The sequence below is a fragment of the Emydura macquarii genome, unplaced genomic scaffold, assembly GCF_026122565.2.
Source record: "Emydura macquarii macquarii isolate MOO-44397 ecotype Brisbane River unplaced genomic scaffold, CSIRO-AGI_Emac_v2 contig_2452, whole genome shotgun sequence".
Taxonomy (NCBI): domain Eukaryota; kingdom Metazoa; phylum Chordata; order Testudines; family Chelidae; genus Emydura; species Emydura macquarii.
In genome coordinates this window covers 4,332,410-4,359,107 of record NW_027132589.1, presented here as the reverse complement: position 1 = coordinate 4,359,107, position 26,698 = coordinate 4,332,410, and the positions used below count along the sequence as shown (strand labels likewise).

The window sequence follows — 26,698 nt, the reverse complement described above, 5'->3', positions numbered from 1 at the left end:
CAACTTTATTGACATGAAGACTCAGGTGGCCTTTTACTTACACAACCTTTAAAACATCCCTCTGTTCGTCAGGGAAGGTCCTTCTGCTCTGTCCAAAGATTGCTAAGAGCGTTACCTCAGGCTCAGACATAGAGCGGGGACTCAGTTAGCCCGTTTGCCTGTAAGCCCAGAGGCACATATGCAGCTCTCCGACAGAAGGATCACCTTAGGCCCAGACACAGAGCAGGGACTCTGTTAGTCCATTTGCCTGTAAGCCCAGAGGCACCTGTGCGGCTTCCTAATGGAAGGATTGCCTAATTACCTTGGCTTAGACACTGAGCGGGGACTCAGTTAGCCCAGATGTCTAAAGCCTAAGGCGCACCTTTGCTTCAATGATGCTCACTGCTGTTCAGGTCTTGCCACGGAGCTCCTTTCTTTTGCCACAGGTTCTTTCCAGCTCTTGATCTTGTGATTTTAGCTCTTTTCTTTAGGTGGTCAGCTCCATGAGTTCAGCTCTCTACAAAGCTTAGCCTGCTGACTGAGGGCTTTATATACAGTTTGGTCACCCAAACTCAGCCAGCAGGCGTGAAGGCCACCTAATATGTTAATTAGGCCATGCCTGCCATGTTAATTAGGTTCTGATGCAAAAATACTCCAAGCCAATCAATTACTTAATATGCTAATGAGCCTGTTCTATGCTAATTAGCCTCACCTTCCATGCTAATGGGAAGGGCGGGGCAGGGAGCTATGTGCCAGGGAAAGGGGGTTACGTTAGGAGCGAGAACATCAAAATGGATAGGGGAGAACCTAGGAGTGAGGAGGAGGAAATACTCCTTCCAACTGCCATTCTTAACTGTTACTTGCTGGATTTTTCCCATCACTAATCCTTATCTAAGAATCCTATTCCTAAAACTAATCATTATTCTAAATGTCCTGATACTGATACCACTCTTTTTAATTACCCAAATATTCAATCCATCAATCTCAGAATTTTTAAACCCCTTTCTGCAAGCCTTTATTTCAACATTCTTTTTTTTTTTTGGCCATTTAGACAACTAAGCAAAAATCTCTGGCTACAGAGGAGCCCTTTAAAATGGGAGCCTCTCCCAGGCCTGGCTATACCTAATTTAGGGCCACCTTGCACCATTACAGTTGAGGACTGGGATAAGAGTTTTGCAAAATATACAGCTTGTGGTTTGTATATTATTGTGTATCAATCTTCTCCCCAAAACCACAGCAGAAATAAATCCACTACCGCTAAATGGAAGTTGAAATTGTTTTTATTCAACAATTAGTTAAAACTGTACTTACTAACTGCATCCTAAAGTGTGGCTCTTTGGAGTGCTTCAGCCATTGTGCTATTCTTCCTAACTTACTACTTACTAACATGATCAGTCCCATCTTTCTCTTTAACAAGGACAATAAAATTATCTTGATCACTTGATCTTTCAACAGCTACCTTCTATTTCTTCGGTCTCACAATCGAAAGTAGTCAAGCTGACAGAACGTATTATTTCTCAACTTCTTTTTGTTTGATCTTCAAACATTTCTCACTATTCTTTAGACAGAACAGAAAATCTGGGTGTTTTTTAAAGAAAATTTTGCTGTAGTACAATAGCTACAATTCCTTTCTGGAAATTAAAACTCTAAGGTTGTAATTTTCAAAGGAACACAAGGCAGTTATAGTTGCCTGAAATCCTAATGAATTTCATGGGGAGTTGGATGTCTAAATCTCTTAAGGTGCTTTTGAAAATCCCAGTCTAAATGCCTAATCATAAGCGCAATGAAGTCAATTGGAGTAGTGCAACTGGACTTCAGTAGGAGCAGACATGGACTTCTAGGACCCATTCCTTTGAGGTACTCTACCCAGTTGGGTACCCAATAATAAAGTCAATGGGAACAGAGAGCACTTGGCACCTTGCAGAATCAGGCTCCACGTGAATATGACATCAAACTGTGATAAATTAATTTTACTGTTACAAGTCAGGAAATGCATGGTAACAGTGACTAGGCCCAATCCTGAACCATGAACAGTACTTATTACCATGAGTAGCACAAACTACCTCAGTAGGCCTGCTAATGGTAGTAAACATCAAGCTCCGTAAATAAGTGTCTGCAGGACTGGTCACTAAAGCCCTGATTCAGAACTGCACTTCAGCACTTGCTTAATGTTAAACATGAAGAAGTGCTGCCCTGAATCAGGGCCTGAGTTTGTAAAAGCCTGTAGTTGTTTTAACACATGAGATAATAAGGTTATGTAATCCAAACATATTTCCAAGGCTGAGATATATCCCATACAGATTGCATGGGACGAGTGGTTTCAGTTATACCATAGAAATATGTATTGTGGACTATCTTTACCAATCCTATACATGTCATAGGATTTCATGAGGGGAAGCGGGGGTAATTAAAAGGGCAAGTTAAAACTTATTTTTCTATTGAAGTCTCCCACTGGCTGGCTAGTAGGGACATTCAGTATCTACTTATAGGCCTATTACAATTTTAAAACATGCTTTATTTTCCTGTTATCATTTTCTAATTTGAGAAATTCAACACATAATGGGGAAGACTAAAAAGCCTCTGTCAAACATTTGACTGATAGGCTCGTTGACCAAGACCAAGATTTTCAAAAGTGCCGTCAGATTTTGTATGCCCCACCTGAGATGCCTTTGGCCTGATTTTCGGAGATGCTGAGCCACTAAAGATCTGCAAATCCCTCACTTCAATTAGAGTTGTGGGATCTGATGATTTTTTAAAATTGGGCCCAAGTTATCTCAGTTTTGGCATCCAAAAATGTAGGCAATCAAAACAAAAGGCCACTTATAAAAACTTTGGCCTAATAGTCTAGTAATACGTGTAATGAAGTAATAGTAAAAGCTTATATATGTGCTCTATAAAGTATATGCTTTATTGGGAAAATCCCATTGTTGGAAAAATCCCATTGTATGATTTTCCCAATAAGATCTATTATTGGTTATAATTATTATATACAATAATCATTTACGTTTTGGAAAAATCTGATCGAAATTTAATAGGGTTGAAACAGACAGCATTCCATAGAAATTATATAAGGCTCTATAGCAGTGTTTCTTAACCTGGGGTTTTAGAGGGGTCGCAAGTGCAGAGCTGGTATTGGGGGTGGCAAGAAAGGCAATTGCCTGGAGCCACAGGGGCCCCATTAAACTAAGTTACATGCCTCAGCCCCGTGGGGGTGGGACTCAGGCTTCAGGGGTACAGTAGTTTGGAAAGGTTAAGAACCACTGCTCTATAGTATTACTCTAGAAAACTATAGAATTTCATAGAGAATTATATCCCTGCAATTGAATTTTATGGATTGATCAGATATGTATTTATTATTATTATCTAAAGACCCCAACTGATACTGGGTCCCCGTTGTGACAGGCATTGTACATTCACATTATAAGAGACAGTCCCAACCCCAAAAAGCTTAGACCTAGATCCTCAAAGGTATTGAGGCACCTAACTCCCATTGATATTAGTGGGAGTTAGATGCCTAGATGCCTTTGAAGATCTGGGTCTTACAGTCTAAATAAATAAGACAGACAAAGGGTGGGAGGAGAAATTGAGGCCCAGAGAGGTAAAGTAACTTGCCTAAGTTCACACACACATCAATAGAACCCAGGTGTCCTGACTCCTGGCCCAGTATCCTGTCCCATAGATGTTTCCTAGCCTGGTAACAAATTTTATAAACATGTTCTTATTCTTTCTTAAATTCTGTAGGCCTTCTCTAGAAAAGCTATATTTCATTAATAAAATGCATCTAACTACAAACAATATTAAGGTGCATGTACAAAATGTGTAAGAAAAAACATAGTTTATATAATTTTTAAAGGCAGAGATTTTTCCTCCCAAAACATTAAATATCAACTCACCAACTGCTCACACTTCCTCCACCACTCAGGTAGGCAATGTGTCTTAAAGGTCAACACACTGGGATTCTCTTGGTCCACCAGAGGCAAGCATTTTCCTGAATTGAGTAATGTTCACAGAAAAAAAAAATTAGACACAGAGTTTAGTGTTACACTGATGACACTGCTGCCCAAATACCCTTCTATGCAGCCTCCCTCTCCCCCCTGCAGTGGCGTCAGGTACAGTACATGCTGAAGAGCCAGTTTGATAGTCATAATTTCTGTACTGCACCTAACAAAGATGTTAATACAGAAAAATAAGTATATAGGTGTGTGTGTATATATATATACATAGATATAAAATCAGTTACATTGTCTCTTGCTGACAGTTTAGAGAAAAGAAACAAACATCTGGAAGATTTATTAAAGAAGTTCAAAATGAAAGCCAGAAAGCTGAGGTAAACATCATACAGTTCAAATGCCAGAACAAAAGGTTAAAAAAATGCAACCCTTTTTATAATAGATAAACTATCAACTGATGGCCATTTTCCCAGCAAAAAAAAAAAAAAAATCTGTGCAACTGAGCATTGTCATGATCAGCCCCTTCTACCTGAAAATAACTCTTTTTAATATAAAGATGTTTGTCCATATCTCTTAGAGCACCAACCAGATCTCCTGTGGGTGTCTCTACAGGGAATTCCCAATGCTCCTTCTCTGATTCTCAGAAATAGTATTAGAGAGGAAATTTATCAGATAATCAAGTTGTGATAATAGTGACTACAGCTACTGATTGGCTTATTACACCTGTGAACTATGCACACAGCTAGTCTAGCCTAAAACATCCTATGTTACCTTTCTGTCCATGTCCCCCTACCTGCTTGTTTCACCCACTTGTTAGGTTTTCTTTTCAATTGTAAGGTCTTTGTTACAGGATTATCATTTACTATATGTTTATACAGTGCCTATCACAAGGGGGGCCCAGCTTAGTTGAGGTTTTCAAGCACTACAACACTATAAGTAAAATAAATAATAAATAATAATAATAATCAATCTTAAGGCTATACAGGCTATAACAGCTCTTTTCAAACACTCCTTCCACCACCCAGAGAGTTAGAATACACCTCTAGCAAATTCAGTAACATCACCACAAAGTTTAGTGTCCATTTATAAATTGTTGTGGGGCAGGGATCAATTAAGTCAGTTAGAAAAGAATTTCCATCTTTGTTGCCCAGAAGATGTTAGGATATCTTTCCAGGTTCTAGCACACCAAACAAGAAATATCCTATGTCACAGAAACTATCTTTCTAATTTCCACAGGCAAAGATGTTGGTCTGTTTTTCCAAAAGCCATGACTGAGGTAAGTCAAAGAATGTTGCCAAAGATTTTTCATAATCAAAAGTGACTTACTTTAAGAAAAACTGTCATAATATACCCGTTTGCATATTATCTGCTGAGAGATATTTGCCCTAATAAGCAGGATGTGGTGGGTCTTTTTCAGTTTCAGATTAGACTTTATTCTCAATCAATACATAGGAGCATTTCAATACATTAAGAATTGAATGTTAAAACAAAAAGTAAAGAAAACTTCAGATTGTGATTTATAGTTTTTCCTATAATTTTCAGGGTCAAGAGATTCAAAAATCAAATGGAAACAATGTAAATATTAAAGAACAGAAGATGAAATATTCCCTCTCTCACTGTCAGAGGAGCAAATTGCATGTGTACAAATAATAATTTAAAGTTAATGCAAAACTTGGAACATGGATAAAATACTATTAATATTTCACCTTTCCTTTGTGTATAAATTATTGAATTAACAATGGGAGGAAACTGAAAGTTTGAGGATGGTTTTTGGATGCAGTGGATTCTTTCCTGAGTGCTTTGCATACTGGACTGGGGAAGGCTTTTCCCACTGTTAGACTCAATATATATCTTGCATTTTGATTTATAGTAAAAAATTCCTACCTGTCTGACTTTGGAGAGCCTGGCAGCTGACAGGGCTGTTAGGATTATTTATGCGGAGAAGCCATTGCAGGTAACTCGTCCTGTGGATAACCTATCCTTCTTAGGGAATTTAAAAATAAACTCCAACTTTAAACTGGGAGCATATGAAACACTGCAGGTTATACCAAGGAATCTGCATGGGATAATGTAATAAACAGCTGTAGGTTTAGGGGTCAGTTATACACAGTGCTTCTGGAGATCTCTGAAGTGTGGCTGCTTGCACTTTATGATACATTTTAATTACATAAACAAATACTATTTTTTCCACAGCATACCTGCCTCTTTGAGGCATAGGATGGATACCTGCTGTGGGGATGAATCAAGGTTGTGTTATGAAGAACGCTGATGTCTGCAGGATCCCTACCTCATTTGTTGCAGAAGTTGGAAACCGTGTAGTGAATGAGGCAGGGGATGCAGAAGGAGAAAGGTGGTCACACGGTTAAGGCAGTTGAATGCTGACGTAGGGAATTAGAGCCCCCCTGCCTCTGTCATAGCGGTCCTATGTGATGTTGGGCAAGTCATTTTAAACCAAACTTTCCATAGGTGTTCACTAATTGTGTGCTCCTCATTTTCTGGGTGCCTGTCTTGACACCACGTCGTCTGATTTGCAGCACTGAACCTTCACAGCTTCCGATGAAGTCAATGGATGCTGTGCTTTGAACATATAAAATGTTATATAATGCTAAGTACTCTGAAAAATGTGGTTTTAGACATCTCAAACTGAGAACCCAAAATTTGTGAATACTTTTGGTCTTAATCTCTGTGACTCTGTTTCCCAGTTGTAAAATGAGGATAATACTCCCTCATCTCACAAGGGTGTTATGAAAATAAATTAATATTTGTGAAACACTCATTTACTGTAGTAATGAGCGCCACAGAAAGGCCCACCAAGAAATTAATAATTCTGTCTTCAGAGCAGGGTTGGACCTGGGGCCATGCACTGAACTATTAAGAGAAAACAAAATGCTGACTAGCTGCTTATCAAGTGCTTATCCTGTACACAGAATGAGGCAAAAAATAGTATGTGGTCATGTAGTTAAATACTGTATCATAATGCATGTGTGCAAGGAGAACAGATTAAGGTTGCACAGGCAACCTTAATTCTTGAACTGTTTAGCTTTTGCGTGGTTGACTGTGCAACCTTAATGATGTTAATTTAACATAGTTTCTTTGGTTAAACAATTGACTCCTCTATATAATATTTAAAAAGTTTATTTCTCAACAACCATCTTATGAGAAACTAGGAATTGTTTTGAAATACTACATAGAAAATGTGGCATCTTTGCCTTCTTGCTGGCTTGTAGAAAATCAGGTCCTATAGGTTTTCTAGATGGATGGCTGTTTGAAATTATGGCACTTTTATATGCAAGAGTACTCTAACACATATAGACCCCTGACCCAATGCTCACAGAAGTCAACAGGAAGCTTTCCGTTGACTTCAAAGGACATTGGATCAGGCTTATAGGCCCTAGTTCAAAAATACTTAGGCACCTGCTTAACTTTGATAAGACCTAAGCACATCCTTATGGGTTTGTTCCTAGCAAGTGCTCTCAACAACACACAACTCACACTGATCCCGTGGTTTAAGAAAAAACAGCAAATACCACAAGCATCACAATCGTGAGAGTTAGCAGCACAGAGCAAAATCCTGATCTAAGCACATCAGCTTGTGGAGATGTCAGGTCCTGGTGAATGACACACGATGGAAAGACCCCAGTGCCTCACACATCCATTTAATCTATCAATAGCCTACCCTAATAGATTCCCGCTGCCACCTTGGGGTGCACTGTCTTGGATGGAGGCTGTTGCACGGTGGGAGATGTCTTCTCTGAGGGCCACACTGACACTGTCCTGCAAAGGGCTGCCTTGATTTAACCGCAATAAGGCGCAAGCTGCCAACCAGCCCTGAGGGTCTTGGTGATGTGCTACATGGGTGTAGAGAACTAACTGTTGGTGGGAGATTTAGTCCTCCCCTCCCCCCAAAAAACTATAGGGCTTGCACTAATAAATGCAGGAGGTGCTGGGTTTGGAACAGAAGCCTGGTTATCTCATTTTATGAACATGGCCACATGTGGTCATGGTATAAAGCTACTGGTGACAGCAAGAGACAACAGCTAGCGTGGCCCTAGTTTCCCCAAAAGGCAGGGCACAGCAAGAGCACCCCTACTACCAACCCTGCCCCCCTCTCCCTCCCTCCAATCTGGCTCAGTCTCTTTGTACGCATGAGCGCATGGTGGGGGGACGGGGCGCCCACTGCAGACTTGAAGGGACAACTTCGCACCTGCGCCCCAGATACCGTCCTGGAGTCGCGTGGCACTGCACATGCGTACCGCGAACCTCACGGAGCACCTTGCTTGCGCGCCGCAGGGGCCTGGAAAATCGAGAGCCCCTTCAATCCCGCACATGCGCGTTTGAGGTTCCGAGCATGCGCTCTAGCGGGCAGAAGAAAGCGTACGTGTGGGTTAAGTCACATCACGTGCTCCTCTCCCGCTTCATCGGCGGAGCCACGTCGTCTGCGGTTCGAGGGCGGGGTCGGCCCGGAGGGCGTGCGTGGCGTGAGAGCGCCGGGTTCCCGGATGGAGTACCGCCATTTGGGCAGGAGCAGCCGGACGGGGAGGGTGCCAGCTGGGTGCTACTATGAGGTCCCTGTCCCAGCTGCTGCTGTTCGTGCTGCTGGCCTTCCCCGCCGCCCTGCTGCTCGGCGGCGCCCGCAGCGGCCCGGGTGAGAACGCGCGTGCGTTCGTGCTGGGGGGACGTTGGCATTTGAAATTCGAATGGGGAAACGTTAACCGCTTCCTGGAGCGGTCGCGCGCGCGCGTGTGTGAGGGGTTGGGCTGGCTCGGGCCGGGGCTTCCCCAGGTGGGAGGAGAGACCAGTCTCCTGCTCACTGAGTGTCCGGGGGCCCTCGATCTCCCCCGTCCGCTTTGGAGGCGGCCGGGTCCCGCCGGCCTCCTGGTGCCTGGACACTGCTGAGCGCGTTGGACACGCCGGCGGCAAAGGCAGCATGGGACGCGGGGAGGGACTCCCATTCCGGGGTCGGGGCAGCGGCTCCGGCTCGCTCTCCGCGGGGCTGACGTGTCCCTGCTCTCCGCGGGGAGCCCCGCTCCGACAACCGGCCCCCGCACGCGGCGGCTCCTGAAAACGGCCCCCGGGCGGTAGCTTCCTCCCGGACACGGGCCGCGCTCCCCGGTGCCTCCTGGGTACCCGCGGTGACTGACACCCAGAGCGCCGCAGGGCCGGCGGCGGACAGGCCGGTGCCCGGGGTTAGGTCGGTGTCTCTGGCGGCCGAGTGTTTTTTCCCTCGGTCGATCAGTTGCCAAGTGTCACACACGACAGCGAGCCCAGGCAGCCAGCCGGGGGGCAGCAGGGACGGACGGACGGTCGGTCGGTCTGTCTGCCGTAGTAGACTGACACGTCGGGGTCGGAGCCGCTGTTGGTGCTGCAGCGGTGTGAACCGTATCGATCCAGGCACCTTCGCTTCTGGGGAAAGCATCATTTTAAGCCTAGGCAAGGCAGTCAGTATCCCGAGTGACAAAGCGGGGAGAGACCAACCGCTGAATCCCATTGGAGCAGGGGGGGTTTGAAATGACCGTGAGGATCTTTTGCTGAACTTGCTGTACAAATTGATAAGTACATACTTTAAAACGAGTGGAAAATGCATTGGCAGCCAATCTTCTTCCCTGCTCCAAAGTGTCCTTCAAATAATAAAACACCCAGGTCTGTTTATATTGTAATTTTATCTGATTTACATGCTGAAAATTGCTGATAATTTAAGTGAAAGAGGGTTGAAGGGCAACGCTGTACTTGCATGTCCTTCTGCCTGGGTACTGCAGCATGCCTATATCATGTGTTCCTCTTCCCACAAAAGAGAAGCTCGCTTTTCTGCTATTGCCACATCATCGTTCTTCCTGAAATCCATTGAAGGGATCACAGATTAGTGTGGTGGTTTCAGAAGCACGTTTATGTAGTGAAATAACATAGTAAATGCCAGCCATACTTAAGGTTATATCAAGACTTTAATTATAAATCCAGTATTCACAAGTTCTTAACTTTCTGAAATCTTCTGGGGCTGAAATTATTTGTTAGTCTTGGCTAAGCAGTACACTTGAAAAGTCTGAGCAAGATCCCTTGAGCCACTTCTGATTTGTAGAAAGACTTTTTTTTTTTTTTTTTGTTCACTTAAATCAAATTGCTAAACTTAAAATTTGAGTTCTACAGGTGTGCTAATCCTCTGTGAGGATTTAGGTTCCGATCAACCAAGGGATTTAGGAATTGTGATGCTGACCCTTGTGGCACCTAATTTTTAGGCATCTAGAAAATCATAGGAATGACACTTTGACCTATGAAGCATGAATTAGGTTCCTATACAATAAATGGGGGCTGGCTGGGAGAGAGAGACACCATAGACTGCAATCCATTAAATCAGCATGAGAGTTGGGGAGCTGCCTAAACTAGCCAATGAGAGATGCTAACCATATGGGTTGAATAAGCAATCTGACTGAGAGCCTGCTTTAATTCCCCCCTAAATCCAGATATTTTCTCTGGCTCAAAAGAGGGGAATTGCTCCTGGCCTGTTTGGGAGTAAGTGCCTTCCATGCCCTGTAAAGCTGTTGTTTTGCTTTCAGGTTCATTAAACTTGATAACTTTGGATTTTTTCCTCTATTTTTGGGGTAGAGGGAGAAAGGGAAACCGGGGAAATTAAATTTAACTTGTTAGAACTACGAAAGGTCACCATCAACTTGAAATCTGTTAATCTAAAATGAGTTAAATAGCTCCAGGTACTGTATGTATCTATCCCGAATCTCCCCGACAGTTTTTTTTGGCTTTAGAGTCTCATTGCCATCATCAAAAAAAGGAAAGATTATTTTAAATCTGGTTACCTGATTTATTTGTAGACAGGGTGATGCCTCAGGGCCCACACTTAGGTTTTGGGCCCACAGGGGAAATAGGAAAACTGACTATGTGAAATGCTGTCAAATGCACGAAGTAAGTAGGGATTTTCAATCTTCTTTTCAGTTAAAGTAATTCTAGGTGTAACTAAAACAGGTAAATTAATTCAGACAAATGTGGTTAAGTTGACTTTCAAGTCATAGTGCTTGTAAGAGTGGGTCTTCATGCACGTAGGTTGAATTCTTCATCTGCATTTTTGTGGAATTGGACCTCTGAATGCTTAAGAGTCAGGAAATTTAAGTTCACTTTGTTATAAAAGATATGGTTATGTTGTGCATATGTATTCATGTTGTTAAAAACATGAGAACTCTGTTTGATAAAATCATGCCATTCAATAGAAGACCTGTAATATGGTCAAGTTAATATTACAAGACCCTTAATTTTCCTGTTTCTTGAGCATTTAAATGCTTGATCTTGCACACAGATGCATGTCTGTTTCTAGTGTGGAGCTGTGTATGAACCAGATTGTATGATTTGGGACTAAATTTCTAGTCTTGAAACTTCATCAATGTGTGCCTACATCATATTTTTAAACTGGCAGGGCTCACTTAGAAATGAGGAGATGAGCTAATTTCATAGGTGCTCATATACCATGAATGTGATAAAATACCTAATTGACTTTGAATTAAAGTGAAATTGACCCAGACAAATTATTGACATGAATGCTGGTACCTGTGATGGGGGAAGAATTTCATATCAGGTGTGGAAATAATAGCAAGAGATGACTTCACTGTGCCTGTGTATAAAGTTACAAATCCATTACAGCACTCTGATCCTTTTTATGTACTAAAGTGAATTTTCTTTGTTCCTTGTATTGTATCCTTTTTGCTACAATTTGATACTTTCTCTATATTAGCAAGGCCTTTGCCTTAGTATTTACTAATTTCTCCCCACCCCAAAATTCCCAGGTTTTGAAGAAGCCAGTATCTGGATTTTATTTTTTTTACCCAAATTCTGATTTTTTGGGGAGGGGGGGGATCTGGAATCTTTCACAGAGGAAGTGAATGGGCCAGGGTCAGGAGGGCCCTCTGTCTAGCAGGGAAAGTGGACGGGGCTCTGGGCAGGCAGTCTCTGCTGCCAGGACTAGGCTCCCTGCTCATCTCATACCCCTAACGTGCAGGTGCAGCAGCCACCAACTGGCAGTTACCCTCCTCTGCACAGGCACGCTGAGGAGGCCAACAGGGATTCTGTGAGGAAGTGGATAGGGCCGTGCTGAAGGGCCAAGGTCTGGAGGGTTCTCTTCCCAGACGGGGAATTGGACAGGGTTCTGTGTTCTGGAGAGTGTGATGAGCAGGTCCCAGCAGCTGAGAGAGCCCACACAGAACTCTCCAGTGTGGGGGGGGGAGTGTCATACTCATGGGGCGGAGCCTTCCACTCCCCTGCTGACCCCACCCCTTCAGTGCAGTCCCATTTGCTTCCTCTGCGGGGAGGCGGGGGGTGGGCCAGAGGGGTAGAAAGCCAGGCTTTAACAGCCAAGAGTACCCAACCAATATATCATGTGTACCCCAGCTCCCATGAGTACCAAACACCCCTTCTCCCATACCCTGCCAGCTGCCCTTCATTTTCATTTTTTAACCAATTTTCACTTTTTTTAAATTTTAGAATAAACACTGATATGTTCCTGGGAAATTAAAAAAAAACAAAATCCCAAGAAGGATTTAGATGTTAGTTTACAAGACAGGATATGTTACTAGATTATAATTCCATTTAGTTCTCCTTTCAGACCTTCTTCCCATCTTGAGCCAAAATATTGCAGTGTAACAAATAGCAGAGGATAGGTAATGGGCACTGGAGCATCCCATTGTGTAGCTGAATGTACACATAAAATGGTGCATTTATTTCTGACTTTTTAAGATGTCCTGAATAAAGTCCAGATTATGACTTGAATTGTGGAACTTCATGAATGAAAGCAATCCAAACAGTCTGAGTCCTCAATGTACATAAAATACCGTGATTTTATATGATTCCAAATAATTGTTAAATTAATTGGCATCATTTTCAACTTCCTGTAGTATAAATGTAAGTTTTTAAGATTCAGAAGATTATGTAGAAATAGAGAACTTTCAGATGTCACATTATTTGGTGTGGCTAATATAAATACAATAACGAGACATTCATGTAAAATCGGGAGTCTAAGAAGCAACTTGGTTACTTCCTGGTACCCTAGGCAAACACCTTGATAAATCTTTCTTTCACTTTTTCCTCTGCAGTAGTGTGCACCAAAGCTTTGATTTGTTTTGAAATTGTTGGTACATAAATTAGGAGGTTTTAAAAACTTATTCAGTAGAAACGGAAGGTTCTAAACATAGTGATTTCTGCTCACGCAGACCAAAACTTTTGCATAATACTTTGCAACTAAAAACCTCAAGCTGTTTCTCTCCTGCCAGTAAATGAAAGTCTTGGAAAATGGAAGTACGATCCCAACATCCTGTTAGTCAGGCACACTTATGGAAAGTGACTTCTAGTATTTCCATTTTATTTTGTTACTAGGTTCAAGTTTACTAGTTGCAGCCCAAGATGCTACAGAGGAAGAAGAAGCAGTGGAAGATACAGTAGTTGAAGATGAAGATGATGAAGCTGAAGTTGAAGAAGATGAATCCACAGACTTGGTAAATGTGCATAGATTTTTGTTTAATAAACATTAAATTAGACAGCTTAAGTTAGAGGTTAGATGGATTAGAAATATGATTTTTAGTATAACATTTAATTTCTTTAAAGGGGCTAAATAAAAATATAAATAAGGACCATAGAAATACTTTCAAATGGAAGGGAAGAGCCAATTTGGGCAATTAGAAAGGATACAATGGAGTGACTAAATAGTAATTGGAACACTGGCTGTGCCTAATGGCATCTTAAAAAGAGAACACTAAGTGAAATCACATAGTTCATTTTTTCTCCATTTTAACATTCACCTTAAAGATATAATGGTATTTCTTCAATGTAAATTTAGTTTGTCATACTTGGTTTCTTGAAGTCTCACTTAAGCCCTGCAATAATGTTTGAAACCTAGTTTTGAGGCATATTTTTGCTTCTGTTGATTACGTCTGTAATCTGCTGTCTGAAATAAAACCAACAAGGTATACTTGTTGCACCACCAGTAATGTCACTTTCCTTTTTGAGGTAACTATTTCAAAATCTTGAAATGATATGATGTCTGGCAAATTTAACATTCAGCTCTTAATTAACTGGTAGAGTCTAATCTCTTGACATCAACTCGTGCACATGAATTGTAAGAAATTAAAATAAACTTGGGGTGTGGGGATGGGAAAATATAGGAGAGTGGAGAGGAAGATGGAGAGAAGGGAGGGGTGGGTGTGTGTGTAATTAAAGCAAAATTACTAGACTACTTTACTACTTGGTAAATACATGTGATGCATTTTATTGGTATTCATCAAATTTATTTGATACTCTTCCATACTACATGACCAGCTTAACAATGATCAGATAATATTCAGCGGGTATTAAATATTGGTGGAATTAATTAAATACATTCAGTGTACATTGCTGTCTATTTAACCTTCCCTAGTCGTAAGTTGCATTTAAAAACAAATAGAAGAAAATTGTTAAATATAGTTTTCAAACAGTCTAGGGCTATTCTTGAAATATGGTGAGTGTGGCTTTGCATTGTGGCATGAGGTATCTTTCTCTCTGGTTAGTAGGTTTAGTTCTTGGGTTATAGGTTGGGAATAGGTGTAAATTTTTGAAGTCCTAGGGATGAGTGATTAAAGTAGTGAACACTCTAACAATATGAAAATGGGTCACTCTTTACTGTGTGCTTGATTTTCTTCAAAAATACTTGGTCCAAGAATAAATATAAGAATGTAAGCTTAAGTGAAGCCTAGCATTGACCACAAACTTGACAGCACTTGGTTAAAAGTAACCTTCATACTCAAACTTTTATGTGATTAACAGTACCTCTCAATATATTTACAGTTTTATAAGCAAAAACAATATTAAAATGTGGGGTGTACCTCACTTCAAAGATTGTAGCATTGGTAATAACTTTGCGAAGCTAGCAACACCTTTTATTATAAATAGCTGCTGCCCTTAAGAGTTCTTAGATGAGTAGTAAATCACTACCCAGTTTTTTACAAGACAGGATGCCTTGTTTCAAAAGTCTGTCCTTTTATTTGGAGATGGAAGGATAGGAAATTGGTATACTGTTATAATATAGGGATGAGAAAATGAGGCCAGTCCAGAATGTGGACACCAAACAATTAAAGGGACTTTAGAAGCTGAGTTCAAACACAGTACAACTTTTTTCCATCAGCATCTAAAACGTCAGTGAAAATAGTCTTTAAACAAATTTTCTGCAGCAAAAATGACTTTATTGTCTAAACAATATTCTGTAAGATCTTTTTTTTTAATAGGCTACTAACACCACCTTAGACTAGGTATGGAACCTTGCTTGAATTCTTCAAGTTTTTAGGCTGTTCATTTAAACAGTGATTCTCCTGTTGCTTTGTGATCAGAAGCCTTATCCATTAAGTAGAACTGAAAGGTGTTTAATTTATCAAAACATTCATTGACATGGTTATCTTCCTTGTAACGTGACTACTAAAAAAGTGTCAAAGTACTGCACTGCTTTAAATGTTTAGTCATGCCATCAAATAATGCAGAGACTATACAAACTTGTACACCTATCTTGGTTAGTAAACAGGGAAACCTGGTATTGGCTGTTTAAGTTCTGACATCTAAATGTATTAAGGAACTTTTTAACACAATCTTGTGTTGCACAGAGTTATTTACAAGGAGGATGTCTTGTTCTGGGTTTTCGCTTTATTATAAAGTAACTAGATGCAGTGGGACAGAACAGCCCTTTGGCCAAGCACTTTAGTTAATGGTTCTCTATTTTTTTTAAAAAGTGTAATCAGGGAAAACCATATTCCACAATTTTAGATTACCAGCTTCTAAGCAGCTCTTGTGCTCCAGAGCCTATGAATAATGCTGATCATGCTGCAGTTAACTTTCAGTGGCCGTTTACAAGTCTGGAGAACTACCAGCAAAGGGAGAAGCACACAGCAGAGAAGTTTTCTTGTGTATTGGGTTTTTTAATCCAAAAGCTACTTTAATACATGGGTCTATTGTGAATAAGAAGGGTGAGGGGCTCCTTCAGCTGCTTGTCTATGCAGCCCCAGGCCAACCCCTCCGGGCCAGCACTGGCTGCACATTGTAGGGAGTGGGGAGAACATACATCGAATACAGACAAGCCCAGCAATGCTACACACTTTTCATTCTATCAGCAAGCGGGCCAGGTGGCTGTGGTGGACTAGAGATGAGGGCAGGGCAAGCACAAGGGCGAAGGGCAGGGATGCTGCCTCACTTCTCCTGGGCCAGATCAAGTTCCCTACAGGCTATTTTGGTTGCTCCTTCTCATTGGCCTGCTTCTGCTGCATTATCTGAGTCTCTGCTTCTGCGCAGCAACTGACGGGCCATCATCCCACCGCTTCCCCTTGCCTGAATCCGTCATCTGCTTCATGTTCTTCTGACGGGCCAGTTTGTGCTGGTTACCGCGGGTCATGGCTCTGCTCACTCGGCTCTGTCCTTGGCGGTGTGTCGCATCAGAATAGTTCTGCAACAACAGCAGCAGCCATAAATGCTATGTGGCATCCTGCCTCAAAATCAGAGGGACAAAACAAAATACTTCTATTTCATTTAACATATAGGATTCTCATCACATGTGCACATTCTTTGCTTCACTGTTTTATTATAGGTTTTTCAAAAAATTCTCTTGTCTTAGACAGAAGAAAAAGAGGAAGAAGACTTGTCGGGAGAACCTAAAGCCTCACCTAACGCTGATACAACTATCTTATTTGTGAAAGGCGAAGGTAAGATGTGCACCAGTCCTGTAGCAATTTATCAAACTCTTGGCTGTTGCTGAGTGGTCACTAGTTTTTAAATGTCATTATAGATGTGTAAAACAATGTTGAAGCTCTAATAAAGCACTGTAGAGTTTTGTTGGGACTGCGTTTAAACTGAGATTCTTGTGTACTTTAACACTGACATGGAGTATAAACTTTTCTAACCTTAAGCTATTGTTATGTTCTAGACTTTCCAGCAAACAACATTGTAAAGTTCCTGGTAGGCTTCACCAATAAGGGTACAGAGGATTTTATTGTTGAGTCTCTTGATGCCTCTTTCCGGTACCCTCAGGACTATCAGTTTTTCATTCAGAATTTCACAGCTCTTCCTCTGAATACGGTGATTCCACCACAGAGACAGGCCACATTTGAGTACTCCTTCATTCCTGCAGAGCCTATGGGTGGTCGTCCCTTCGGACTGGTTATCAATCTAAACTACAAAGACTTAAACGTAAGCCCAGTTTTGGAATTACTTTTACTCCTTCAAATTAAAGTGGAATTGGGGGCAGGAAGGGAGAAATTAATCCAGTTGCTACTGTTTTAAAAAACACTTAGTGTCTGCATAGGTACCATTAAATGCATAGACCAACTTGTTTTTTCTGTTCTGGATATGTTTGATTTTAGTCCTGTATATGTTTGGTGTGATGTAAAATTACACTTGAATTTACATTAGCTAGGGACACTATAGCACTTAAGGATAGCAAATGGTGCTCTGTCTTTATAGAAAATCTTGACTTTCCCCTGCAATATCTCCTAAGCTCTCTGACAGATTTGTGTAGTCCCATGAATTTGAAGGAGTGAGCAGTGCTGGTGAGTGTTGTCACTAGCTTCTTAGAGGAAGATTTATCAAAGGCATTAATGGGAGTTAGGTGCTTGGCTCCCATTGACTTTCAGAAGGCATTAAATATACAACTGCCTCCTGGGCCTTTGAAATTTCCCTCTCTGTGAACAATCTAAGAGCCTCAGTGCTCAATAGAATATCTGTCACATTACAAAAACACGTACAATTGATAATAGCATTTGTGCTAAAGCCATGGGTGATGTATCACATGTTCTTATGTAAGATTTTTTTTTGTATCATACATATTTATCAAAGGTACTGCTCTGTACATCTTCAGCTTGCTCCAGTTTCAGAACCTCTTGCAATGTTTTTTTCTCCCTTAGCTATGTGATTTTTCTCTTTTGAGTTAATCAGTTTCTCTCCTTTCCACAACGTAGTTTGTCCTTAGCACTGGTTTTAGAATCTCATCACATATTCTTGGAAGGCATTACAATTATAAAAGGTTAAACCAGGGGTTCTCAAACGTTTTGTCATCACGACCCCATTTTAATGAAGTATTTCCTGTTGGGACCTCAGACAGCATGGAGCCCTTCATATACTAGGGATTGCTGCGACCCCATCTGCTGATGGCGCGATCCCATTTGGGGTCACAACCCATAGTTTGGGAACTGCTGTGTTAAACTGTTTTTAAAGTGTTTTTAAAAAATAAACATCATCATTGCAGGGCAATGTGTTTCAAGATGCTGTCTTCAATCAAACGGTTACAATTATTGAAAAAGAAGATGGATTGGATGGAGAAACGTAAGAAATTTGAACTTGCTTTTGTGGTGGTACATCAGCAGTAACATGTTCTGCTATATGTGGCCACTGAAAAATACTTTTGTCCTCATTTCATGGGCTGCTGGAAATCCTGTATGCCCTGGTGACGCTGGTGAGAGCATTCAGAGGAGGGGGAGAGGAAATGTTAACCAAACACCTTGTAAATAAAGAGGATGTACATCATTTAGTGTGAAATAAAACTTATTGGGTGTGCAGTTCTCATACTTAAGAAAAATTCCATACCTATCAAAATATAGCTATAATATTACTCTTTCAGATAGGATAGCTTTAATTATTTTTCCACCTCAGAGATCCAAATCCAGAGCATAATTCTCTTGGTAATTGCAGGGTAAGCCTTAATCTAAGACTGTATTCCTAAATAAATGTATTCATTGGGAGTAAGGGTGATGCCCATGGCTCATGGTATTGAGATGCGGTCCACACTTCGAAGGCTGAAGTACCAGTGGTATACAATCTTACTTCTGGGACACTGTTTTAAATTAGCTTAAATCATTGCAATCTGAGGCATTCTTTTCAGGTAGCAACATGTGAAATGATTTAATCTAATTCCTAGTTAACATATGTGCTCATCATAAATTTGGGGAAATGCAAAGAGACTAAAGATGAATTGATATGGAAACAGAATTACTTGTCCCTGGAAGTAGCTTGCAGCTTCTTGTGGGGAAAGTTTTATCATCTGCTCTGTGGATTATTAAAAGAAAGAAAATGTGGTGCTCTCACTCCTTATTGCAAGGATGTGGCACAGTACGTACTTAATTGTTAAACATACATTAAAATATTGTGGATGGGATTTTCAAAAGCACTTATCACTTAATTGCTTTTGAAAACTTCACCATTTGGAGAAGATATCGAGACATTTACAGATGTCTGTATACTAGAATTTGCCTGCTTAGCAAATTGATTTCCAAAAGCTTACTGAAAACATCTGTCTTAAGAATCATAATATTCATCAAGCTCTTTCTGCACTGATTTTTGTGGTTCGTAGTTTTAGAATTACTTAACTTAGGCTTGTAAAATTGGTTAGTGTAAGGCCTTTGAGGATGATCTATAGTTCGTGAGGATAAGGGACTCTAACCTCTTAAATACTGGAATCTATGGAAAAAAAACTCAGCTATCCAATAAGTCTAGGAAATGTATAGGCTGTTTCAGAGAATTCCAACTGTAGAACACACTCTCGCCATGGATTCTAATTTAGGTTCCCACTTCTTAGAATGTTTCCTGTCACCAGTAGAGTCTTCAGGGTATCCTTGCAACATGTGCATTGAGGTGGTGTATACAGAAGTTATTATATAATGGGGTCTCATAGCTTTTTGTAACTAGTTAAGTTAGTAATCACATTTATTCTCAAACATACGCACACGACCCAACATTTTAGAATATAGTATGTCACGTTAACTTTAGCAAATGTGAACTTAAAGAAATGTCAATAGCTAAATATATATTTGTTGAAGGCTGCCAAATGGCACTTCTATATGAAAACCACACAATATGCAGAGGGACTCCAGGGGCCGGATGAAGTTTCTGCAACAACTTATTCTTTATTTTAAAAAACTGATTAGACTTCAAACTGAAGATGACCCTTTAAATATTTTTTTTTCTCACACTTACCAAATAAGAATCTTCATGTACGTGTTCCTAGCTGGACTTGGCCTACTTGTCATTGTTGGTCTACATCAACTGCTAGAATCTAGGAAGGTAAGTAAGCACTTATGTATATGCACTCATTAATTATATACAATATTCTGTTGATGGAAACTAACACTTCAGCAATCAGTGATATACCTTTTGTGGCCTATTATGGCACAGAAAACTCATGAAAATTTAACTCTGATCAGTGAAATTGAAGGAGAGCAGATTGATACTAGAATGCCTCCTAATCTTTAAACAGAAATGTGTTTGACTGTTCTGTAACTTTAAAAAATTATGCTCATGAGTTGGTTGTCTGCCACTGTGCATTTGCTTACACCATAGCAGTGGGTCAGCCTTGTGGAGTAAAAGGCTTTTATGTTTTCCAAATGTCGGGGGTGAGGAGCTACAAAAGCTACATTTTCATGTACTGTTTACAGCTTCAGTCAAGCTCTTCCTCATTTCCTCCTGTTGTTACATCGGCTGTTAATGCCTTGTCTTAAATTATATTGTAACCTTTGGGTCAGGGATCATGTATTCCTACATGTTTGTATAGTGCTTAGCATGATGGGCCTCAGTCCTGAACACTATCATAATTTTACATCTAATGGTTTGTTGTCATGCTGATTTGGCCATGTAGTGCACCTAGTGAAAGGGTAATTCAACACTCCAGGTGCCACAGGGCTGTTAATATCAGAGTAACAATAGAATGCTATTAAGGGAAAATTCCTAGCTTTTGTCAGAATGATAGATCATAAGTACACTGGAAATAAGAGTAGTGTTCTGTAGATTTGTGCTTTTTTTTTTTTGTACTTAACACAGTACAGCATCATTGGGATGTATGGAGCTGTATGGGAATCTAGATGTAATTCCTGACACATGGAATGAGGTTAATCAGAATTTAAAAAGTGTAAGATCTGACACTTTATGTAAGTTCTGATAAATTACTTAAGGTGTCAAGATTGCTAAAGGTAGGCTACAAAGAGGGCCTGACACTGAAACTGTTCATACACAAAGCAATATACCTTTAAGCTTGTGATTAATGACAGTTGACTTTTACTAAACACAAGAATTCCTTATTTAGGTTTAATACCCTGACATTTGTACTATGTAAAGCTGCCTTATGGAAGGCAAAGTCTGTTCACATCTCTCCTTGAGATAAACATGTTGTTTCAAAATCTTCCAGAGAAAGAGACCAGCACAGAAAGTTGAGATGGGCACATCAAATCAAAATGATGTTGACATGAGCTGGATTCCTCAAGAAACTTTAAATCAAATCAGTAAGTAGTAAGCCTTTCACAACTGGGACCTGCTTCACTTGTGTTATCAAATTGTTAAAAATGAAATGTTGTACCCGATTCTTAAGCCATCTGCTTCAAGAAACAAATTCAATCTAGAAGTATCTTAAGCATAATGCACCTTTTCGTACTAACTCTTTTGCATATTACACGGTAATTGGTTACTTAGTGAGCTGTTTTTAAAGTTAGATTCTAAACAGACTTTTTTATAGAGGTAACAGTGGCAACCACCACAAATTCTTCTCCCTGTCTGCTAGTCATGCTTCATTATATTCTCCCTTACTGGTTAGTTTCTACCTAAATCCAAAATAGGTGTTACATGACAGAAGTGATCTATATAGAAGTTTTGTTTTTAAACCCTTTTCTTTCTTACCCATGCTTTCATAGACTGGCTTTAAGCACTGCTAATCCTCCAACCAAAGTTTGATCACAGAAAAATCTGAAAGGATCTTGTTAAGAGGTCCCAGTGGAATAAGTCATCTCCTCACCCAATAATGAGTTTCCTGTTTGTAGAATGAACATATTTAAGACTATCAAATGAGCATTGAAGTGTATAATCTTACATTTATCGAACGCAAAACATTTAAGACTAATGTTGTGTAGTTGTTTTGGGGTCCTAGATATCACCAACTTCTATTCAGAATGCTAAATCCAAATTCAGTATCTGATTTTTTTTAGGTTGTTTAAATGCTTGTGGATACTTCTAACTTCTCTTTTGCTGTCTTTTCTGTTTTGCTTTCCCGTGGCTTCAGTGCAAAGTAGAAGAGGTGAGGCAATTAAATTTTGACAGTGCTTTGTAGGAACTGGGGTCTTTTATTTTGCATCTACACTGATTGGGCTCTGGTAAAATTTTAATTCACTGCATGTGGCTGTCTGTCATAGTATGAGAGCACTGGTAAGATTACAACAGAAGTTGGTGGTTGCAGATAAACAATGTATTGCAACATCTAACAGATATAGATCCTCCTTTAGTTTTAGTATTGTCTGTTTTGGTGGTGTAGTTTAAAAGTGCACCGCATTTTATTCCCCTCATAGTACTGCATAGATGAAAGCTGCAATTGTGAGGAAAGTTTTGGTGAAGAGAATAAAAATAATGCATATGTAACAAGGGGAAAAAGGTCATGGACCTCCTTTTAAACACAGTTAGTTCACTTTTAGTACAAATAACTGCATGTGCTGTAATATCTCTTGCATGTAGAATTTCACATACTAAGTGTTAGTCAAATTTGTGAAACTTTGCAATCTTTATTATGATATGGAACTACTCATGACCAAGACTGATGATGGGTGAGGGGACTTTGGGAGGAAACTGGACAGGGAGAAAGGTAGGTGAATACTGCAGTAGTATCCAGGAGAATAGCAGAGTGTGCATCTACTGCATGCAGTTAATTGTGCAAACTGATGGAAGTGATAGTGGCCATGGATTTGTGGCTTTTAAGAGAATGTGGCATGTAAAGTGGTGACCATTAGAAAATTGACTTGAGGGAGGGACATTGGTCTGGTGGATTAAGCATGGATGCTGTGGAGACCTAGGTTATAATCCTTGTTCTGACACTGAGTTGCTGTGCTCGTGGACAGACTGTTTAAGCTTCCTGTGCCTATTTCTCTATCAATAAAATTGGAATATTTTCTTACCTGATAAAGGTCTGAGGACTGACTGACTGCACATTACATTTATGATGCAAAGTGCTATAAAACTACTGAGTTCCTTTCTGTATCCTACCTATTTCTTTCCACAAGGCTTTGCATGAGGAGGTAGTGGTATAGAAGACTAAACAGCATAAGGAGGTTGTAGAGGGAATGTTTAGCAGAAATATGAGAAGGCGTATAAATTAGCAACGGAGGTGATTGATTTGGATCTAAACAGCAAGGTATAAAATACACTCAGAGGCATGGGTTCAAATTTAGGCATGGATTTATATTTTGGTTTATATAATTAGTGTACTTGATGCTGAAATAACTTTGAGCTTCCTGGCTTTCAGATGTTTGTATAGAAGACTTTTCTCCCTTTTAAATTTGTATATTTACAGCTTTCAAAAGCTGGAGTAAAGTTTGTCTAGGAATCGCTGCACATTTTCAGTAGTGAGACTATTGAGGACACTCGCTTTATTTGAAGTGTCTTAACCAAACAAACGTTTGTAAAAATGGTTAGACCTATAAAGGCACTCCCCACCACCACCCACAAATAGCAGCACTTGTCTTGTACAAGGACTGAAAATTCTTCTAGTCTTTGATTGTTTGCATAGAAAGCACCACTAGAACAAAGGACCACTGTAGGCCTGCCATAATCAGTTTTATAAACTACCAACATTAAACATCAAATTATTATTTTATACTATTGTAAGGCTTGAACGGTTTCTAGAGTAATGGGATTTAAAACCATGGCTAATCTTCCCCCGAATTCTGATGTGGCTACCTCAAAACATTTAAAGGAATACTTGATTCCAGCTGTCAAATGGTAAAGTATTAATCTCCAGCAGTTGATCTAATGCAGGAAAATGTGTAAACTGTTGAAGGTGTTTAGAAAGTTCGTACCTTGCTGTCAACTAAAGTGTAAATATTTTGCTATGGCTTCTCAAGGGACTGATAGAGCATGTAATCCTTTTAGCAAGGTACAGATTATTGTTTTGAATTTAAAGCACCTTTCATTAGTTTATTTTAGCATTTTGTTTTTACAAACAACTAAATATCTTCATTCCTGTGACTTTTGTGTTAAAGAGCTTGGAGACTTTATATGCCCTGAAGTTAAATTGTTTTTGAACATGCTATTAGCATAGTATTAAAAACAAAAACAAAAAATCAAGTAAATTTCTTTTTCATCTCAAATCTGCCTCCTGCATGACAGTATGCTGGAAAGCCAAATGGCAATTTCCATTCTCTTCAGGAAACCCATAATACTTTTTAAAAAGAGAGAATAATCTTTAATCTGATGTACTATTTGCAGCAGTTTAGGTAATTTTGTCTCCTCTTTTTCTCTTTTAGATAAAGCTTCACCAAGGCGGTTGCCTCGCAAAAGGGTACAGAAGAGATCAGTGGGATCTGATGAGTAAATATTAATGAATACAGCAATTCAGCCTTTACTAATCCTGCCCTCACCCCTATTTTTTTCTGGATTGGAGTAGTGCAGAGAATTCAGATCAACATGAGGAAAATACTACTAAATATTTGGACTGACCAGTTTAGCTGACTGGTGATAACATTGATGAAATTGCACTTCTCATCCCTTTTTTAAGATAACAAAATGCCTTGAGTGGAGGGGTGGAGGAATGACAGTTAACCATTAAGATTTGTGTGTGTATAAACAGTTGATCTTAACAGAATCATTGCGCTACCTGAAATGTGCCTTTAGAGTCCTATGTAATGCTGGCTTGTCATCTGCATACCTTTCTGAAGTTTCAGATTTTTTTCAGAAATCCAAATGTGTAGTTGCTTAATCTATTCTGATTGTATCCTATTTGTATAAGAATCTTTATGCATTTTTAGTAGTATCCTAAGTTATGAACTTCATTCTTTGCTGCACACATAGCTACTTTTATTAGGATTTTTTTGTACGTTCCTACTTCAGTGATGATGCACTGATTATCTGGACTTTTTTTATGTAGCTAGTATTCTAAAGGCACAAGCAGGTGTAACTGCATTTAGCAGTATAGAATTTTTTTGCTGCTGTTTGATATAATGCGCACACTGTGAGAGCTAAGAATCCAAATGTATTTGTATAAATGTTAGAGGGATTTTACAGCAGCAAAACTTGTGAAGCATGGAATGGTATGTAATCTATATAAAAGATTCTTTTTACAAAAAACCTGTTACATCTGTTTAAATTTAGTTTGACTTGTGCTAATTCTGATATTGTAGCTTTGGAATGCTTGCTCAAGTAATTAATAGGTCCCACCCTTACAAAAACTAGAAGAATCACGGATAGTAAAATGCATTGTTTCTTAAATGATGATGGATGCAAAAGATGACTGACTCTTATGAAGCTGTTAGGCAGATTCTTTAGTTGAAGTCCAGTAAAATGTCTTTTTGTAAACACTTTAAATTTTAATTTAAAATATAACAGGCAGGTGTAGAAAACTGAGTTCTTAAATGACAGTAAAAAAGAAATTAACTTTGCCTCTTTATTTTGTGGAGTTGTGAAGTTTTGGTTTCAGTGAAGTACTCAACTTTATTTGTAAAATACTCATGGCATTTAAGTAACTGAATCATAGTGAAATGACAGCTATTGGAAATACCTAAATCTTACTCAGACTTTAAATTGGATTGTTTTGTTTAGCTTTTTTTCAGTTGATAACTCCAGTATATTCCTGCTATTAAATACATGCTAGTTCAACATATGTTTATAAGATACAAAGCTATGCACATTCAAATAGGATTTGTTTTGTGGAAGACCCTAGTTTCTTGATTACTATAAACTTAAGTACAAATCTGTTACTAAAAATGTATAGTGTGTTAAGCTTTGGCATAGACAACTGGATTTCAGTCTTGAATACTCCTAATTGGCAGTAAAAGGAAGAAGGCACATAGGGCCATATTTTAAATATAGATATTTAGGCCTCTAAAGATACAGATAGGTACTAATCCAACTATACACCTGCCTGAATCATTAGGTACCTAAATACATTTAAAAAAAAAAAAAAAAAAAAAAAAAAAAAGTCTGTCCCTTAGTCCTTATTTTGAAGTTTGCTCAGTTTGGGAAAGACAGTGATTTGGGATTTGTAGTTCAGTTTTACAGTTTTCTTAGTGCTTATTTCTTAATTTGCATTTGTTCTGCAGGGACTGAGCATCTGAGCCAATGACAGATGAACAATACCTGCAAATCACTTCACCACACTGGGTGTGAAGCAGGGTGTAAGGTCTGAAACTACCTGTACTAGCACTACTGTATTATAACCTTCCCTGTAAATGAAGTGTGAAGTATTTTGACTCTTGTCTTGGTGTGGAAAGTAACTTTAGAAACATCTGCTTCCCGTTTTTAACAGTGCTTGATTTATAAACTTGACAATATATAGCTAGCCAGTAAAGAACATCTAATTACCACACTGCAGGATCTAAGCTTATTAAATGAAATCTTGTACAAGATGATCATAGGAACTCAAATACTTACTCACTTGAATGCTACCTTCAAAATAGGTTGATCCTTCTGTCAAACAGTACATTAGCTAACGCAAGCAATCAGCCACGTTAGCTAAATGGAGATGGTCTGTCTTATGAGATTCCTCCTGATTCAGCAAAATGTTTACGTACATTCTTAAATGCTTTGCTGAACTGGGGCCTTATGAATAAAGCAGTGACTGGTATTCTGAACGCATCAGGGGAGAAACTGACTGAACACCTTGCATTTTAATTTCTGGATTATGCCTGCTACCTGAATTCACTTACAATTTTTCCAGCATGTGATGATGGGCATCTCTAAACTTAACATGTAACATCTCTCCTAGAGTCAGTTTGAAGTCTGGAAATAAAGTGGTATTTATCCCCATCCTCACTCCC

General features: G+C 39.5%; 1 protein-coding gene and 1 pseudogene across 2 annotated transcripts; one reads left to right on the top strand and one right to left on the bottom strand.

The window, feature by feature from the left end:
* Window positions 1-8,370: 8,370 nt before the first annotated feature.
* On the top strand, window positions 8,371-26,426 carry SSR1 (signal sequence receptor subunit 1). Of its 2 annotated transcripts, XM_067562640.1 has the most exons (9): window positions 8,371-8,574; window positions 13,293-13,411; window positions 16,543-16,630; window positions 16,852-17,114; window positions 18,169-18,245; window positions 19,901-19,979; window positions 21,097-21,190; window positions 24,191-24,254; window positions 25,982-26,426. In XM_067562640.1, exons 1-9 carry the CDS (start codon window positions 8,490-8,492, stop codon window positions 25,986-25,988), a joined length of 876 nt encoding a protein of 291 aa, XP_067418741.1. In that variant the 5' UTR covers window positions 8,371-8,489; the 3' UTR covers window positions 25,989-26,426. The 2 variants fall into 2 exon arrangements, with proteins under 2 accessions (XP_067418741.1, XP_067418742.1); XM_067562641.1 differs by lacking the exon at window positions 25,982-26,426 and having other exon boundaries at window positions 8,374-8,574; window positions 24,191-25,329.
* On the bottom strand, window positions 16,157-16,323 carry LOC137162726 (small EDRK-rich factor 2-like; annotated as a pseudogene).
* Window positions 26,427-26,698: the final 272 nt, after the last annotated feature.